At 39.5% G+C, this 17,365-nt stretch overlaps 2 protein-coding genes across 2 annotated transcripts in view; both read left to right on the top strand.

Moving 5' to 3' along the window:
- Positions 1 to 513: 513 nt before the first annotated feature.
- The window catches only part of LOC139874877 (S-adenosyl-L-methionine:benzoic acid/salicylic acid carboxyl methyltransferase 3-like), a 65,788-nt gene continuing 48,936 nt past the window's right edge, over positions 514 to 17,365 (top strand). Inside the window, exons 1-2 of the mRNA XM_071862273.1 lie at positions 514 to 788; positions 4,142 to 4,288. Of these exons, the coding sequence (XP_071718374.1) occupies positions 4,214 to 4,288 (75 nt within the window). The 5' untranslated portion in view covers positions 514 to 788; positions 4,142 to 4,213. The remainder of the gene's footprint in view (positions 789 to 4,141; positions 4,289 to 17,365) is intronic.
- LOC139839955 (uncharacterized mitochondrial protein AtMg00810-like) lies at positions 2,519 to 3,888 on the top strand. The gene is made up of 4 exons (XM_071830173.1): positions 2,519 to 2,842; positions 2,939 to 3,307; positions 3,389 to 3,688; positions 3,778 to 3,888. Exons 1-4 carry the CDS (start codon positions 2,519 to 2,521, stop codon positions 3,886 to 3,888), a joined length of 1,104 nt encoding a protein of 367 aa, XP_071686274.1.

Raw genomic sequence — 17,365 nt, 5'->3', positions numbered from 1 at the left:
TTTGGGGCTCAAAATCCGGCACAACTCCGGTTACCTGTAAATCAGCCTTCACGTGCCGCCACAGTCGGCTGCCAGTAGCTTCTATTTTCGCGGAAATCAATTTTTAATCGGGCGCATTTAAACTCACCTCCAGCACAATTCGCATCGTGGGAACATTCCGACCAAAAACCCATTTTTAATTTGTTCATCTTCGCTGTAAACACCTAGAACCGCCGCCCTGAATCACCGCCACCGTCGCCGTGAACCGCCGCCACTATCGCCGTGAACTCCGCGTTTTATTTTTTTTCAGGTCTGTAAAAAAAAAAGCTGTTTTTTTTTTTTTTTATTTCTTATTTTTGCACGGCTGTAGAACAAGATAAAAAAAAGGGGAAATTATCGTCTTTCAAGAATAGAACAAGAAGAAAAAGAACAAGATAAGGATTGTGAAGTTCTTGAGTAGGTGTGTGTGTTTCTTTTTTACTGGAAGTCAAAAAAGGAGAATAAAAGATTGTGGTAGTTGGTGTATGAAATAAAGGGTGGACCATTCTCTCTTTACTGCATCGAACAAAGAAAAGAAAAAGGAGTAGAAATAGGTTTCACTTTCATTCATTATTTTTGTCTACATTTTAATTAGCTATTCTGACTGATCTGATTCCGAAAAGAAAAAAAAAAGCCTCTAGCTATGGATAACGATACTAATGCTCAACTTTTGAAAATTATTCAAGCCCAACAGCAGGCTCAACAGCAAGCTCAATGTCTTTACACATCTCAGCCCGATTACGGTCGTGCCGAGTGGCACATGGACACGGGTGCGTCTTTACATCTTACCTCTAGTATCAATAATCTTAGTACTGTTTTTAATAATTGCAAATATTCATCAGTTTTCGTTGGTAACGGAAACACCATTCCCGTCACTAACACCGGCCATAGCTTGTTACCCAATGACCACCGACCATTACATCTAAATAATGTACTTGTAACCCCTAACATCGTTAAAAACCTCATATATGTTCGTCAATTTACTCGTGATAATCTCGTTTCGGTTGAATTTGATCCTTTTGGTTTTTCTGTGAAAGATTATTTGACACAGCGTCTGCTTCTCCGATGTGATAGCACCGGAGATCTTTACCCACTTACATCACCAAATTCTCACTTTTCTCAGCAGGCTCTTCTCACCAGTCCGGTTACATGGCATCAGCGTCTCGGACATCCCGAACATGATGTTTTCCGAAGACTCCTTTCTAATAAAGATATTATTTGTAATAAAACGTCGTCTCCCGTTCTTTGTCATGCCTGTCAGCTTGGCAAACACGTGTGACTCCCTTTTTCTGTTTCTAGTTCTAATGTTAATGTTAATGCTACTTTTGATATTATCCATTCTGATTTATGGGCATCTCCTGTTTCTAGCCTCAGTGGTTTAAAATATTATATTATCTTCCTTGATCATTTTTCGCACTATGTATGGGTCTTTCTGCTACGCAATAAATCTGACGCACTTAGCACATTCATACAATTTCGTACATTTGTTCGCACTCAATTTAACAAAGAAATCAAAGCCTTTCAATGTGATAATGGGGGTGAATTCAATAACACCGCTTTCCATCAACTTCTTCAAACCAATGGTATCCAATTCCGATTCTCCTGCCCTCACACCTCTCAGCAAAATGGAAAGTCCGAACTCATGCTCCGCACCATTAACAATCTAATTCGCACCTTATTGTTTCAAGCTCATCTCCCGCCCACTTACTGGGTGGAAGCTCTTCACATGGCAGCCTACCTACTTAACATTCTTCCTTCTTCTGTCATCAATCATGATATCCCGCACTTCCGTCTCTACAAACAAAAACCTAACTATGCCACTCTTCGAGTCTTCGGTTGCCTTTACTACCCTCACCTTCCCACCACACACAAACTTGCTCCTCGCTCCACTCCATGTATCTTTCTCGGGTACCCTTCCAATCATCGGGGTTACCGCTGTCTGGATCTCACCACCAACCGAATCATTCTCTCCCGTCATGTCACCTTCGATGAGAATTCATTTCCGTTTGGTTCCATGACACCCACTCAGCCACCGCCATATGACTTTCTGGATCCTCCGCCAAGCTTATTTTTCTGATCTTTTTCCTTATCCACTCCTACTCCCGATCCATCCCCGGAGACTCAGCCTCCTCTTACGGAGGCTACAGATACCACATCACATACTGATTCCTTACCGGAGACTCAGCCTCCTCCTACTGAGGCTACCGTCACAACCACCACCCAGCACCACCTTCCGGAGACACAGCCTCCTCCTTCAGAGGCTACATCCTCCTTCACTTCTACTCATCCTATGATCACACGCACACGCCTTGGCACCACCAAACCGGTGCAACGACTTAACCTTCACACCACTGTCATATCTCCTATCCCACGCACTTACCTTGACGCTCTTCACGTCCCTAACTGGAAACAAGCTATGACTGATGAATATAATGCTTTAATTAACAACTGTACTTGGACTCTTGTGCCTCGCCCATCGGACACGAACATAGTTCGCTCCATGTGGCTCTTTAAGCACAAGTATGATGCAGAAGGTAATTTGAGAAGGTACAAGGCTCGACTGGTTGCTAACGGCCGCAGCCAACAGGTTGGCATTGATTGTGATGAGACTTTTAGCCCGGTTGTTAAACCGGCATTGATACGCACTGTCCTCAGTCTTGCGGTCTCTAGACACTGGCATATTCATCAGCTAGATGTTAAGAACGCCTTTCTTCACGGACAGCTCTCAGAGACTGTGTATATGCATCAGCCACCAGGGTTTCGGGATCCCAGATACCCGGATCACGTCTGCTTATTGCAGAAATCTTTATATGGCCTTAAACAGGCCCCTCGCGCTTGATTTCAGCGCTTTGCAGGTTATGCTCAGAGGCTCGGCTTTCATCAAAGTCGATGTGACACCTCTATTTTTATTTATCACCAGGGATCCGCCACTGCGTACCTACTATTATATGTTGATATTATCTTGACTGCCTCTTCCACAGGTTTACTTCAGCAGATTATTTCTTCCTTACATAAGGAATTTGCTATGACTGATTTGGGCCCATTGAACTACTTTCTTGGGGTTCACGCCACTCGTACTGCTTCTGGTCTTTTCCTCTCACAGAAACAGTATGCCACTGAGGTTATCGAGCGGGCCGGTATGCCCACTTGTCACCCTTGTCGGACCCCGGTTGAACCGGGTGCCAAGTTTACTTGCCATGGTCCTCCTGTCAAGGACCCCACTCTTTATCGGAGTCTTGCCGGAGCATTACAGTATCTCACGTTTACTAGACCAGATATTTCTTACGCAGTTTAGCAGGTATTTCTCTTCATGCACGATCCTCGAGAGCAGCATATGCATGCCCTCAAAAGGATCATTCGGTACATTTAGGGAACCACTGACCTTGGTCTTCAGTTATATGCATCTTCTCCCACCTCACTCGTTGCTTATTCTGACGCTGATTGGGCAGGCTGCCCCACTACTAGGCGATCCACATCTGGTTACTGCGTTTTTCTCGGCAATAACCTCCTATCCTGGTCATCTAAGCGGCAACTAACGCCCTCTCGCTCCAGTGCCGAAGCAGAGTATCCTGGGGTTGCCAATGCAGTTGCCGAGACTTGTTGGGTTCGTAATCTACTTCGAGAGTTACACTGTCCTCTCACGTCGGCTACTCTTGTCTACTGTGACAATGTCAGCTCTTATCTATCTCGCCACTAATCCAGTTCAGCACCAACGGACCAAGCACATTGAGATTGATATTCACTTTGTTCGTGATCTAGTTGCTCAGGGACAAGTACGGGTCCTACACGTGCCGTCCAGATATCAGTTTGCCGACATCTTCACTAAAGGTCTACCGTTTGCATTGTTTGACGAGTTCAGATCCAGTTTGAGCGTCCGGAGTACTCCCGCTCCAACTGCGGGGGAATGTTAGACATATTATGTTCTCATATTTGTTAGCCCATCTTTCATGTATATTGGGCTTAGCCCGTTTATCATTCCTAGGGTTATTGGCTATATTAGTCACTCTCTTGTATGCTACGAATCAGACAATCAATAATATCATATCAATCAATTACTGTATTATTTAACACATAGTTCATTTTTTTCTTAAACATAACTCATCTTTATGGTTGTATATTTAAGCTTGTGGAAGACCCATTTCAAAGCAATTATCAGGCAATACTACAACCAAACGAAGACAAAGAAAATAAAGCCATGAAACTAGAAAACATCCTACATATGAATATTGGTGATGGAGAGTTAGGCTATGCAAACAATTCAGTGCTTCAGGTTTCTCTAATTACAATATTACTATTTTTTTAGTATAGCTTATTACTAAACCTGGCAATCAAGACAAAAAATGGGTCCATTGGGTCAACCATTTGGGTTCAATGGGTCTCGAGATAATAAAGGGAATGAATCTAAAATGGACTCATCTTTAGTCCGTTAATCTATTAGAAGGTCCATCTAGACTCGTTGAAACTCGTTTCCAACCCATTTCAATTAAAAAAATAAAAAAAAATAAAAATTTGAAAGAAAAAAAATAAAAACTTAATAAAAACAAAAAATATATATATTATTTTAAAAAATTATTTTTTGTTTAAAAAAATATTAATAAATTTAAAAAAAAAACAAAAATAATAATAAACCTTCTTTAAAAAGATAAATATGTTATAATTCAGTAGGCTTATAACTACCTTTAATGGTTATAAGAACAAAGAGAGAAAAAGAGAGAAGAAGGAGAGAAGAAATATTGATATTGATATTTCAAGAGAAAAATGGTGCACCTTAAATGGTTACCATACATGTCTATTTATAGTATAAAATATTACTATGCAAGAAATATAATAATAATAAAATTAACATCCAATCTAGATATTTTATAACACAATCTAGATATTTTATAACACTCCCCCTTGGATGACAATTTTATTAGAGAATAACTAGTACTGCCTCGTTAAAAACCTTGCTAAAGAAAACTCATTGGGATAAAACTTTAGCTAAGGGAAAAAGAGTGCAGCATAAAGTTGACTCCCCCTCAAGTAGGCAACGCCTGAGTTGTTACATCTTCTGAACATGCCTCATGCCAATATTATGAACGTGTGTTCTGAAAATAGCAGTTAGCAGTGCTTTGGTATAAAGATCAGCAGAGTTGTTGATTGAACGTATCTCATTTTAATCTGGTTGTCTTTTACGATATCTTGAGTATATGAGAAAAATCTGAGGTTTTCATCTGAAACTGTATCATCTAAATCTTTTATGTACAAGTTTGGCCCTTGTGATTTGTCTACAGTCTCCTTCATGGTTTGTTCAAACCGTTGTTTCAGTTCCCATTCCCTTTCAGTCTTTTTCTGAGCCTTACCAATATACCATTCTTTTCCATCAAACTTATGACCGTTAAGACCGTTTATAGCTTTAGCGCCTCGTCAGCATTTATGTAGCGACCCCGACAAATCGTCAAATGACGGCGTCAGCTACCTACGGTCCCATTACATGGTTATAAGTATTTATAACAAGGTTTGACTGAAAATATGTCGCATTCATTTCATAAAAGGATGTTTCAACGTTTACAAAGTAATTCCCAAGACAAGTACACAACAAAGTTATAGTTCATATGAAACACGTGCGACATAGTTTAAAGAAGCCAAAAAGACGCTCCACGTATGCAATTATACTCGACATCCAAAGCAAGTATCAAAAAGTATGAGCGGAAGCATGTATCACCTAAGTTCAAGGACCTGAGAAAAACATAGAGAATCTGTCAACGAAAACGTTGGTGAAATCATAGGTTTAAGTAAGTAAGTGAGCAAAAGTAAGTAAGTCGAACCACAAGGTTTGCAAAGTTGAAATAATAGTAAATCATTCAAAAAGTTAATATTCACGAGCACCCAATTATCAAAGCTTAACATTCCATCCATTGTATACCCCATCCATAGTGCTAGAACAAACACTGATTCTCGAAAATATATTTCATCCGTAGACGGTAGCGAACCGTCAAAGATGAGGGTTGTCAACCCATATGGCCATATAACATAAGTTCTCGCTTACACCCGTCAAGTGTAACTAATGATAATCGAATTGAGGCTTTTTGTTCTAAACTCGTATGTAGAATGTTTGTTTTCCCGTTCTTGTGTTCACTTAGTTCAAAAGAATCGTTTATGTTTTCTCATCCCAAATATAAGTTCAAAAAGAGTAAAAGTGGGACTATGATCTCACCTTTGATTGCAAGAGTGAAATAGTACTTCAACAAGTAAACGTGCAAAGAACAATGCTAGTCTCGACCTAAACAATTAGGTTGTATCAATAACGATAGTCACGAAGGGTCAAAGATGTTCAATTAGTCCTATGGCTCAATACGACTCGATTAATATAGCATGTGAAGCAAATTGTCAAGTTTCATGCAAGATACAAGTATAAAAGCATGTTAGGAAGATTGCATAATTAATTGGTTAAGTTTGACAAAAAAGTCAAACTTGGTCGGGTCAAAGTCAACGAAAAAGTCAACATGTTCGGGTCGGGTCCCGGACAAATTTTCCATGCTAATTATTCATATACAAGTATATTAAAACAAGTTTCATGTGAATCGGAGGTCGGTAGCTAGTCAAACATTTCACGTTAAAAGGGACATGGAGGTCAGAATCTGTCCAGGCCATTTGGCGCGCCGCGCGGGGTAGGGTGCGCGCCGCGCGACCTGTAGTTCAGCTATTTTTCTGTCTTTCAAACTATGCACGAGCCAAAACCAATTCTAACACAACTCTTGACCCGCAAACACTTATAACGCCTATCATACATCGTTGGAAAGGTATTTTGACGAGGAATGCGACTAAACACATATCATCAATCAAACTTCCACTTATAACAACCAAAAACCACAATTAATGTTCCCCATTCAATGCATACAAGTCATAAATGCAATTTAATGATTTGGCAATCAAATTACACGAACGATATGCCGTAGCGAAGGTAATTAAGCATACAACACAACCTAACACTTACAATCGACATTTTCAAGCATTTAAAGCATCAAAAATCCATTCCTAGTTCATGAAACCCTAACCAAAAATCACCAAATTTCATAATCAAGTTTAAGAGGTTTCTTTGATAAATCTTTACATCCAAATGAAGCTAGTAACACTAGGAACAAGATTAAAACATGAACTCTTAACATCAAACAACATATAACCACTTAAAATTCAAGATTAAGCATGTGAACTTTCAATGTGAACTAGTTACATTAAAATAGCAAGAACAAGCATACAAAACACATAATCAAACTAGACTTGAGCCATAGACACTAATTAACAACCTTTTAATTCAAAAATCTCAAGAACACATAAAATTAGTGATTTTAGAAAGTTACCCAAATTTGATGAGGTCGGTATGGAATCGAAGAGGAGATCACGAGGAGTTCAAATATGTAATTTGTTTGGCAAGATGACCGCTAGCTCGATTTTGGATGATGAATCTTTGTATGGAAGTTGAGAGAAAAGTTGAAGTAGTAAGAGTGAAAGAGATGAGATTGAATGGATGAGGATGAGGGTTGACTCTTTGACCTAGTCAAAAGTTTCAACCCTTGGCAAGTTTGGTCCCTTAACTTTAAAACGGGTGTGGGAATTACCTAAACAAGATAATTCAAACACGTATCAACGAGACGTGTTATAAACATATAACGGAACATAAATAGTTAAACGGAAAAGTTGACGGAAAAAGGCGGGATGTTACATTACCTACACCTTAAAAGAAATTTCGTCCCGAAATTTAGGTAGGCGTAGTAGTCGTTGTTTCTTCCTCGGAATCTGACGTTTCCGGAACCTGGAATAGATGAGGGTGTTTCTTTCGCATTTGATCTTCTCTTTCCCAAGTAAACTCGGGTCCTCTTTTGGCGTTCCAACGAACCTTAACAATCGGGATCCGGCTTTGTTTTAATTCCTTCTCGACGTAGTCCACAATTTCAACCGGTTCCTCCACAAAATGGAGTTTGTCGTTAATAGTGAGTTCCTCAAGAGGAACGACGATATCGGGCTCGGCAAGACATTTCTTCAAGTTAGATACGTGAAATGTAGGGTGGACGGAGCTTAGTTGCGGCGGAAGATCCAAACGATACGCAACGGTTCCAACACGCTCTAAGATTTCGAAAGGGCCAACATACCGCGGATTTAGTTTCCCACGTTTCCCAAAACGAATGACACCCTTCCAAGGTGCGACTTTTAACATGACGCGGTCACCGACTTGAAATTCGAGGTCTTTCCGTCTTTTGTCGGTATAGCATTTTTGACGACTCCGGGCCGTCTGAAGCTTATCTCGGATTTGAAGAATCTTCTCGGTTGTTTCGTGAATGAGTTCGGGCCCGGAAATTTGCACGTCACCCACTTCGGCCCAACAAAGAGGAGAGCGACATTTTCGACCATACAACGCTTCAAAAGGTGCGGCCTGGATACTCGCATGATAACTATTGTTGTAAGAGAATTCGGCGAGAGGTAAGTGCTTGTCCCAAGCTTTTCCAAAATCAACAACACAAGCTCGTAGCATGTCCTCCAAGGTTTGTATCGTACGTTCACTTTGCCCATCGGTTTGAGGATGATATGCGGTGCTCATGTCTAAACGCGTTCCCAACGCTTCTTGTAAAGTACGCCAAAATCTAGAAACGAAATTACCATCTCGGTCGGAGATAATCGATAAAGGTACACCGTGACGGGCTACGATCTCCTTGATGTAAAGTTGTGCAAGTTTCTCCATTTTGTCGGTCTCTTTCATGGCGAGAAAGTGCGCGGATTTGGTGAGGCGATCGACAATGACCCAAATAGTATCATAACCGCCCGACGTTTTCGGTAATTTGGTGATAAAATCCATCGTGATCCTTTCCCACTTCCATTGTGGGATCTCGGGTTGTTGAAGTAACCCGGACGGTCTTTGGTGTTCGGCTTTGACTTTAGCGCAAGTCAAACATTTGGCAACGTATCTAGCAACCTCCTTTTTAATATTCGGCCACCAATATTGTTCTTTAAGGTCATGGTACATCTTATTGGCGCCGGGATGAATCGAATATCGTGATTTGTGGGCTTCGTCTAGGATGAGGTTTCGTAAGTCGCCATATCTAGGCACCCAAATTCTTCCGGCGTAATATCGAAGTCCGTTCTCCTTAACTTCGAATCGAGAGACGAGGATGTTTAAAAGTTCACGTCCGATGTGGTTGTCTTTAAGAGCCTCCTCTTGGGCTACACGAATTTGGCTACTAAGGTTTGAGTGGATGGTGATGTTTAATGCTCGGACGCGAAGAGGCACCGCTCTTTCCTTTCGACTTAAGGCATCGGCCACTACATTTGCCTTTCCGGGGTGATAACGAAGCTCGCAATTATAATCGTTCAAGGTCTCAATCCACCTTCGTTGTCTCATGTTTAGTTGCTTTTGATCGAAGATATGTTGGAGACTTTTGTGATCGGTAAAGATAGTACTCTTGGTACCAAGAAGATGATGTCTCCATAGCTTAAGTGCAAAGATGACGGCACCGAGTTCAAGATCATGTGTCGTGTAGTTTCGTTCGTGAACTTTGAGTTGTCAAGAGGCATAAGCAATGACTTTCTTTCGTTGCATTAGTACACACCCATAACCGTTTTTCGAGGCATCACAATATACAACAAAATCATCATTGCCTTCGGGAAGTGACAAGATAGGAGCGGTGGTTAGCTTGGTTTTCAAGATTTGAAAAGCGGTTTCTTGTTCGGATGACCAAATGAACTTTCGGTCCTTGTGAGTTAACGCGGTTAAAGGGCGAGCGATTAAGGAAAAGTCGTTGATGAATTTACGATAGTATCCGGCGAGACCCAAGAATTGACGAATTTGAGTAGGAGTAGTAGGAGTCTCCCATTTACTAATGGCTTCGATTTTCGCGGGATCGACTTTAATGCCTTGATCACTTACAACATGACCGAGGAATTGAACTTCCTTCAACCAAAATTCACACTTGGAGAACTTGGCATAGAGTTGTTCTTTTCTCAAGAGTTCAAGCACGAGTCGGAGATGTTCTTTGTGTTCCTCTTCGTTTTTAGAATAGACCAAAATATCATCGATGAACACGATAACGAATTTGTCGAGGTAAGGTTTGCACACGCGGTTCATGAGATCCATGAACACCGCCGGTGCGTTAGTGAGACCGAAAGGCATGACAAGGAATTCATAACTACCATAGCGAGTCCGGAAAGCGGTTTTGGAGATATCTTCCCCCTTAACCCTTAGTTGATGATAACCCGAACGGAGATCGATTTTTGAATATACACGAGAACCTTGTAGTTGATCAAAGAGGTCATCGATGCGAGGAAGAGGATATCGGTTCTTAACCGTCAATTTGTTTAGTTCACGATAATCAATGCACATTCGTAGGGATCCGTCTTTCTTCTTGACGAACAAAATCGGAGCGCCCCATGGTGAATGGCTAGGTTGAATGAAACCACGGTCGAGTAACTCTTGGATTTGACTTTGCAATTCTTGCAATTCGGATGGAGCGAGTCTATATGGTGCACGCGCTACGGGTGCAGCCCCTGGAATAAGATCGATTTGAAATTCAACCGGTCGATGAGGTGGAAGACCCGGTAGTTCGTCGGGAAACACATCGGAAAAGTCACTAACAATCGGCACATCATCGATGCGTTTCTCGTCGGCCTCGACTTTCTTAACGTGGGCAAGAATCGCGAAACAACCCTTGCGAAGTAGCTTTCGAACTTTAAGGCACGAAACGAGATTGAGTCCGGTGCAATTTTTGTCGCCATAGACAATCAATGGTTCACCATTCTCGATAGGAATTCGGATTGCGTGAAGATCGCAAAGAATGTGAGATTTATTTTTGACCATCCAATTCATACCGATTATTACATCAAAACTCCCTAGTTCTATGGGTATCAAGTCAATTTCAAATTCATTACCCAAAATGTTCAAAGTACACCCCCGGTAATATGTGTCGGCACTTAAGAGTTTTCCATCGGCCACTTCGATGGAGTAAGTAGTATCTAAAGGGTGTGGTGGAGTGCAAAGAGTAGGAGCCAAAGTCTTAGACACAAAACATTTATCGGCACCCGAATCGAATAAGCATGTAACATAAGTGTTGTTGAGAAGAAACGTACCCGTGACTAATTCGTTGTCATCTCGGGCTTCCTCGGTGTTGATGTTAAAGGCTCGGCCTCGGTTGTTGGGGTTGGCTTTCTTCTTCGGGCATTCGTTCCTATAGTGACCCGGTTGACAACATTCATAACAAGTGGCCGTTCTTGGAGGATTGGGCCCCTTTCGAGCGACGGGGGCGGCGCTTGTGCAATTGTTGGACCTATGACCAACTCCTTGGCAACGGTGACAAACTAGCTTGTTACATTCGCTGTAATGATGCTTGTGGCATTTGTTGCAAAGAGGTAAGTTTCCGACATAACCCTTCTTGCCGTCGTTGTTGAAAGGCTTTTTGGTGAAGGTGTTGTTGTAGTTGGTTGATGGAGTGGCTTCCCATTTCCTTTTGTTGCCACCCGACTTGTCCTCGGCCTTAGGAGCCGGCACTACGATTTCGTCAACCGTTTCAATTAATTGGCGAGCCATGTTCATAGCGGCTTGATGAGTAGTGGGTTTGGATGACATCACCCCTTGTTTGATGCTTTTTGGAAGACCGAGCATGTAGAGCTCAATCCTTTGAGATTCGGGGTTAACAAGATTAGGACACATTAAGGATAGTTCGGCGAAGCGTTGATTATAAGCTTTAAGATCGTTTCCGACCGCTTTCAAAGCTCTTAGTTCTTCCTCAAGCTTTCGGGTTTCCTCGCGCGGAAAATATTCAACAATCATCTTTTCCCTTAGATCGGCCCAAGAGAGGGCATGAGCTTCATCGGTACCCACCGATTGAACATAGGTGTTCCACCATGTTAGAGCAATCCCGGAGAAAGTGTGGGTGGAGTATTTGACCTTGTCTTGATCCCGACAACCGCTTATGCTAAAGACGGCCTCGGTTTGTTCAAACCAACGAGTAAGCACAACCGGTCCACCGGTCCCATCATAAGAGTGAGGTTTGCACCCCATGAAAGCTTTGTAGGAGCACCCTTCGCTAGAGTTACCGGCTCCTTGGTTGTTGTTGTTGTTATTATTGTTGTTGTTGGACGAGTGACCGGCCATGGCCGCATCCACGGCGGTGGCTATCATGCGTTGCAAAGCTTGTTCGGGAGTTTCGGGAGGGGCGCGTCGACGAGCCATGTTCCTTCAAAACACAAGAATACCGTTGGTTAGTATTCTAAATAATACTAACCGTGATATGGAATAAAGATAAAGAGAAAATTATCCTTGACTTGCCTTAAATTCTTTATGTCATAATGTCGGTATGTTCATATGAGTCACCGTAATATAATTTTCGGGAATTATATTACCCTAATTCATATGTGCATTCGACATTACATCATATAGTCAAGGTGGCGTGTCAATTAAATTATACAACGCAAGATTTAGATAGAATAAGAGTAGATATGAGTGAGAGAGTTCGAATATAAATGCACAAGTAGTCAAGTAATTCCTATGTCAAGTCTATATGCCGGTTGTAGTCTAGACTCACCAATGTACCCTATGACTCGGGGTTGACACCAATGAACTCTAAATCCCTACAACCAAGGCTCTGATACCACTTGTAGCGACCCCGACAAATCGTCAAATGACGGCGTCAGCTACCTACGGTCCCATTACATGGTTATAAGTATTTATAACAAGGTTTGACTGAAAATATGTCGCATTCATTTCATAAAAGGATGTTTCAACGTTTACAAAGTAATTCCCAAGACAAGTACACAACAAAGTTATAGTTCATATGAAACACGTGCGACATAGTTTAAAGAAGCCAAAAAGACGCTCCACGTATGCAATTATACTCGACATCCAAAGCAAGTATCAAAAAGTATGAGCGGAAGCATGTATCACCTAAGTTCAAGGACCTGAGAAAAACATAGAGAATCTGTCAACGAAAATGTTGGTGAAATCATAGGTTTAAGTAAGTAAGTGAGCAAAAGTAAGTAAGTCGAACCACAAGGTTTGCAAAGTTGAAATAATAGTAAATCATTCAAAAAGTTAATATTCACGAGCACCCAATTATCAAAGCTTAACATTCCATCCATTGTATACCCCATCCATAGTGCTAGAACAAACACTGATTCTCGAAAATATATTTCATCCGTAGACGGTAGCGAACCGTCAAAGATGAGGGTTGTCAACCCATATGGCCATATAACATAAGTTCTCGCTTACACCCGTCAAGTGTAACTAATGATAATCGAATTGAGGCTTTTTGTTCTAAACTCGTATGTAGAATGTTTGTTTTCCCGTTCTTGTGTTCACTTAGTTCAAAAGAATCGTTTATGTTTTCTCATCCCAAATATAAGTTCAAAAAGAGTAAAAGTGGGACTATGATCTCACCTTTGATTGCAAGAGTGAAATAGTACTTCAACAAGTAAACGTGCAAAGAACAATGCTAGTCTCGACCTAAACAATTAGGTTGTATCAATAACGATAGTCACGAAGGGTCAAAGATGTTTAATTAGTCCTATGGCTCAATACGACTCGATTAATATAGCATGTGAAGCAAATTGTCAAGTTTCATGCAAGATACAAGTATAAAAGCATGTTAGGAAGATTGCATAATTAATTGGTTAAGTTTGACAAAAAAGTCAAACTTGGTCGGGTCAAAGTCAACGAAAAAGTCAACATGTTCGGGTCGGGTCCCGGACAAATTTTCCATGCTAATTATTCATATACAAGTATATTAAAACAAGTTTCATGTGAATCGGAGGTCGGTAGCTAGTCAAACATTTCACGTTAAAAGGGACATGGAGGTCAGAATCTGTCCAGGCCATTTGGCGCGCCGCGCGGGGTAGGGTGCACGCCGCGCGACCTGTAGTTCAGCTATTTTTCTGTCTTTCAAACTATGCACGAGCCAAAACCAATTCTAACACAACTCTTGACCCGCAAACACTTATAACGCCTATCATACATCGTTGGAAAGGTATTTTGACGAGGAATGCGACTAAACACATATCATCAATCAAACTTCCACTTATAACAACCAAAAACCACAATTAATGTTCCCCATTCAATGCATACAAGTCATAAATGCAATTTAATGATTTGGCAATCAAATTACACGAACGATATGCCGTAGCGAAGGTAATTAAGCATACAACACAACCTAACACTTACAATCGACATTTTCAAGCATTTAAAGCATCAAAAATCCATTCCTAGTTCATGAAACCCTAACCAAAAATCACCAAATTTCATAATCAAGTTTAAGAGGTTTCTTTGATAAATCTTTACATCCAAATGAAGCTAGTAACACTAGGAACAAGATTAAAACATGAACTCTTAACATCAAACAACATATAACCACTTAAAATTCAAGATTAAGCATGTGAACTTTCAATGTGAACTAGTTACATTAAAATAGCAAGAACAAGCATACAAAACACATAATCAAACTAGACTTGAGCCATAGACACTAATTAACAACCTTTTAATTCAAAAATCTCAAGAACACATAAAATTAGTGATTTTAGAAAGTTACCCAAATTTGATGAGGTCGGTATGGAATCGAAGAGGAGATCACGAGGAGTTCAAATATGTAATTTGTTTGGCAAGATGACCGCTAGCTCGATTTTGGATGATGAATCTTTGTATGGAAGTTGAGAGAAAAGTTGAAGTAGTAAGAGTGAAAGAGATGAGATTGAATGGATGAGGATGAGGGTTGACTCTTTGACCTAGTCAAAAGTTTCAACCCTTGGCAAGTTTGGTCCCTTAACTTTAAAACGGGTGTGGGAATTATCTAAACAAGATAATTCAAACACGTATCAACGAGACGTGTTATAAACATATAACGGAACATAAATAGTTAAACGGAAAAGTTGACGGAAAAAGGCGGGATGTTACAATTTATGTTTTGTTCTGTCATTTTTGATACTCTTCTTTCATTTGTATTATGTAAGCTGTATTATCTTCATAGATAGTTGTTACGCTTTTATAGCGTTCTAGTCCACAAGAATCAATAATGATTTGTATCATTGATCTTAACTAAAATCATTCCCGAGTAGCTTCATGTAATGCAATCACTTCGGCATGATTTGATGATGTTGCAACAAGTGTTTGTTTTGAGAACGTCATGATATTGCGGTGCCTCCATTTAGGAATACATATCCAGTTTGAGATTTAGCTTTATGTAGATCGGATAAATAATCTGCATCTGTATAACCAAACAAATCTTGTTTCGAGTTGTTAGAATAAAATAATTATAAATCAGTAGTTCCCCGAAGGTATCAAACTATTTGTTTGATCCCATTCCAATGTCTTTTGGTAGGGGCTGAGCTGAACCTTGTCAACAAATTAACTGCAAAAGAAATGTCAGATCTTGTATAATCTATAAGATACATAAGAACCTCAATTGCACTAAAATATAGAACTTCTGATCTGTTAAAATTTTCATGATCTTCGCAGGGATGAAATAGATCAGTGTCAATATTGAGTGATCTAACAACAATGAGTTTGTCTTTAAAAAAAAATGTTTTAAAATCTTTTCGGTATAAGTTGTTTGATGTACAAGTAAACCATTAGGCATATGCTCAATTTGCAATCCAAGGTAATACTTGGTTTTTTCAAGATCTTTCATTTCAAAATAATTCTTTAGAAGTTGAATGATTTCATAGATCTCTTTATTTGTTCATATGATGTTAAGAACATTGACATAAACAACTACGATCTCATATCCGAACATTGTTTTTATAAAACATACGTGCAAAATAAGTTTATATTTATACCCTTTTTTTTATCAAGTAGTCATTTAATCGGTTATGCCACATACGTCCCGTTTGTATAAACCCACTTAGAAATCTTTGTGATTTAATGGAATATATTCCCTTGGGTTTTACATTAGATGCTTATGATACCTTAACCCTTTAGGTATATTCATATATATCACTATTAAGTGATCCATACAGATAAGTAGTAACAACATTCATGAGATGCATTTAAATAACTACCAGGTTGATTAAGTATCTAATAAGTAATTGTATCCATTACAGGAGGATAATTTTTCCTCCTAATTCATTTCTGGTCTTTGTGGGAAATATTGAGTTACAAGTCTAGTTTTGCCTTGTAACTTCATTTGCACATTTCTTTTCGGATAAAAATTCATTTGTATCCCATACGTTTCACATCTTTAAAAGTGATAACGATTGATCCGAAAACTTTTCTTTTATCGAGCGATTCTAATTCAGCTCTTATTGCTCCTTTCCATTGAGCTCAATCATGTCCATTTTGTATATTCAATGACAGATTTTAGTTCCAGATCATCATCTTTATTCATGATGTCATTGTAACATTATATGAAAATATCTCATAGAGATTTTAGTTTCATTTCGGTTCCATAATATTGCATAATTTATCGCAATTTTAGTATTTACATTTATCAATATCCTCTGCAGAAGGAATATTGATTTGTGGTTCTTCTTGAACACTTTCTCTTACCTCATTATCAGCTGATTTTCTTTTTCGAGGATTTTTATCTTCAGAACCAATTGATCTTCCACGTTTGATGCGTGGCAAAGACTCAACAGTGACATTATTGCCAGCTTTTGGAATTTCAGTTCGAGCTGGAGCATTTATCGCTGGTATATATGATTTAGTCACTTTTTTATATCTGTAAATGCATAAAGTAATTAATTTGCAAGTTCTTGCATATGCATTATTTTTGAACTTTCGTTTCACATTCTTTTGTGCGAGTTCAATATACCTTAATTGATGTTCACATCATGAAGCATCATTTTATTTTTTATTTTTATTTCTCCCCCTAATCTAGGGAACAATGTTTTATTAAAATGACAATCAGCAAAACGTGCTGTAAAAACATCACCCATCATGGGTTCAATATATCTTATGATTGAAGATGTTTTATATCCAAAATATATTATCATCTTTCTTTGAAGAACCATTTTATTGTGTTGTGGTGATACAATTGGAACATACACTGCACAACCAATGTTTTAAGGTAGAAAATATTTGGCTCTTGGCCAAAATCAAGTATTAAGTGAAAATATTTACGACTTCCACATGGTATAATGCGAATTAATGTCGCAGCATGTAAATTTACATGTCCACATATAAATATTGAGAGATTTGTACTCATTATCAATTGTCTAGTTATTAGCTGTAAGCGTTTATCTATTGATTCAGCTAAACCAATTTTGTGTATGCACATGAGCAACTGGATGTTCAACAACAATCCCTGTAGATATAAAATGATCATTAAATGCTTGAGATGTTAACTCACCAGCATTATCAAGTCTCATCCTTTTAATGGTGTAATCAGAATAATGTGTT

The sequence above is a fragment of the Rutidosis leptorrhynchoides genome, chromosome 1, assembly GCF_046630445.1.
Source record: "Rutidosis leptorrhynchoides isolate AG116_Rl617_1_P2 chromosome 1, CSIRO_AGI_Rlap_v1, whole genome shotgun sequence".
Classification (NCBI taxonomy): domain Eukaryota; kingdom Viridiplantae; phylum Streptophyta; class Magnoliopsida; order Asterales; family Asteraceae; genus Rutidosis; species Rutidosis leptorrhynchoides.
Note: the sequence above shows the minus strand (reverse complement) of the source record. Positions and strands in the feature narration are given on the sequence as shown.

Bases quoted from the DNA above. Each gene is read 5' to 3' on its own strand.
- LOC139839955 (XM_071830173.1), top strand. From the start codon at position 2,519: ATGTGGCTCTTTAAGCACAAGTATGATGCAGAAGGTAATTTGAGAAGG. The intron at 2,843-2,938 runs GCCCCTCGCGCT...ATTTATCACCAG, and splicing joins CTTTATATGGCCTTAAACAG to GGATCCGCCACTGCGTACCT. The intron at 3,689-3,777 runs GTCAGCTCTTAT...TTCGTGATCTAG, and splicing joins CTCTTGTCTACTGTGACAAT to TTGCTCAGGGACAAGTACGG.